The following is a 2500-nucleotide window of genomic DNA, read 5'->3' on the forward strand; positions in this document are numbered from 1 at the left end:
ACAGAATAGGTAGAGAGAGAAAAAGAGGGGAAGAGATGACACAGAGAAGGAGAGAGGGAAGACAGAATAGGTAGAGAGAGAAGGAGAGAGAGAAGGAGAGAGAGAAGACAGAATAGGTAGAGAGAGAAGGAGAGAGAGAAGGAGAGAGAGAAGACAGAATAGGTAGAGAGAGAAGGAGAGAGATGACACAGAGAAGGAGAGAGGGAAGACAGAATAGGTAGAGAGAGAAGGAGAGAGAGAAGACAGAATAGGTAGAGAGAGAAAAAGGAGAGAGATGACACAGAGAAGGAGAGAGGGAAGACAGAATAGGTAGAGAGAGAAAAAGGAGAGAGATGACACAGAGAATGAGAGAGAGAAGACAGAATAGGTAGAGAGAGAAAAAGAGAAGGAGAGAGGGAAGACAGAATATGTAGAGAGAGAAAAAGGAGAGAGATGACACAGAGAATGAGAGAGAGGGAAGACAGAATAGGTAGAGAGAGAAAAAGAGAAGGAGAGAGGGAAGACAGAATAGGTAGAGAGAGAAAAAGGAGATAGATGACACAGAGAAGGAAGACAGAATAGATAGAGAGAGAAAAAGAGAAGGAGAGAGGGAAGACAGAATAGGTAGAGAGAGAAAAAGGAGAGAGATGACACAGAGAAGGAGAGAGGGAAGACAGAATAGGTAGAGAGAGAAAAAGAGAAGGAGAGAGAAGACAGAATAGGTAGAGAGAAAAAGGAGAGAGATGACACAGAGAAGGAGAGAGGGAAGACAGAATAGGTAGAGAGAGAAAAAGGGGGGAAGAGATGACACAGAGAAGGAGAGAGGGAAGACAGAATAGGTAGAGAGAGAAAAAGAGAGGGAGAGATGACACAGAGCAGGAGAGAGGGAAGACAGAATAGCTAGAGAGAGAAAAAGGAGAGAGATGACACAGAGAAGGAGAGAGGGAAGAGAGAATAGCTAGAGAGAGAAAAAGGAGAGAGATGACACAGAGAAGGAGAGAGGGAAGAGAGAATAGGTAGAGAGAGAAAAAGAAAGGAAGATGAAAGGATGAGTAATGAAGTGTATATCTCCTCCAGAACGGTCTGACTCCGCTGCACGTTGCAGCTCACTATGACAACCAGCAGGTGGCGCTGCTGCTGCTGGACAAAGGGGCGTCGCCCCACGCCACCGCCAAGGTGAGAAAACAACACAAAACCTGGAGGGGGAAAGACTTTCAAATGTTTCACCATGGAAAATAACAATTTTTTTTTTTTTTTACGGACATGTTTAGATAGTACCTTCTTGTTGCACTCCCCTTCTGGGTCCTGTTCAGTAGGGACGTTTTTATACGGAAAACTATTAAAAACCTTTTGTGGAAGAAAACAAAAACATATGTTTATTTTTGGCCAAGTTCAGATAGAACCTCCCTGTTTCACTCTGTTACATAATTACAGAACTATTTCAATTACGTCCATGGATGAAATGGCAACATGTCCCCTATATAACACTACTGTTAACCAGGACCCATAATACTATCCCCTATATAACACTACTGTTAACTATCCCCTATATAACACTACTGTTAACTATCCCCTATATAACACTACTGTTAACTATCCCCTATATAACACTACTGTTAACTATCCCCTATATAACACTACTGTTAACCCATAATACTATCCCCTATAAAACACTACTGTTAACTATCCCCTATATAACACTACTGTTAACTATCCCCTATATAACACTACTGTTAACTATCCCCTATATAACACTACTGTTATCTATCCCCTATATAACACTACTGTTAACTATCCCCTATATAACACTACTGTTAACCAGGACCCATAATACTATCCCCTATATAACACTACTGTTAACTATCCCCTATATAACACTACTGTTAACTATCCTCTATATAACACTACTGTTAACTATCCCCTATATAACACTACTGTTAACTATCCCCTATATAACACTACTTTTAACCCATAATACTATCCCCTATATAACACTACTGTTAACTATCCCCTATATAACACTACTGTTAACTATCCCATACATAACACTACTGTTAACTATCCCCTATATAACACTACTGTTAACTATCCCCTATATAACACTACTGTTAACTATCCCCTATATAACACTACTGTTAACTATCCCCTATATAACACTACTTTTAACCCATAATACTATCCCCTATATAACACTACTGTTAACTATCCCCTATATAACACTACTGTTAACTATCCCCTATATAACACTACTGTTAACCAGGACCCATAATACTATCCCCTATATAACACTACTGTTAACTATCCCCTATATAACACTACTGTTAACCCATAATACTATCCCCTATATAACACTACTGTTAACCCATAATACTATCCCCTATATAACACTACTGTTAACTATCCCCTATATAACACTACTGTTAACTATCCCCTATATAACACTACTGTTAACTATCCCCTATATAACACTACTGTTAACTATCCCCTATATAACACTACTGTTAACTATCCCCTATATAAC

At 39.4% G+C, this 2500-nt stretch overlaps 1 protein-coding gene across 1 annotated transcript in view; it reads left to right on the top strand.

The window, feature by feature from the left end:
* LOC139579579 (ankyrin-3-like) overlaps positions 1-2500 on the top strand; it is a 258392-nt gene that overhangs the window by 112079 nt on the left and 143813 nt on the right. The window contains exon 17 of the mRNA XM_071408336.1: positions 1057-1155. Within this exon, the coding sequence (XP_071264437.1) occupies positions 1057-1155 (99 nt within the window). The remainder of the gene's footprint in view (positions 1-1056; positions 1156-2500) is intronic.

The sequence above is a fragment of the Salvelinus alpinus genome, chromosome 6 (assembly GCF_045679555.1).
Source record: "Salvelinus alpinus chromosome 6, SLU_Salpinus.1, whole genome shotgun sequence".
Classification (NCBI taxonomy): domain Eukaryota; kingdom Metazoa; phylum Chordata; class Actinopteri; order Salmoniformes; family Salmonidae; genus Salvelinus; species Salvelinus alpinus.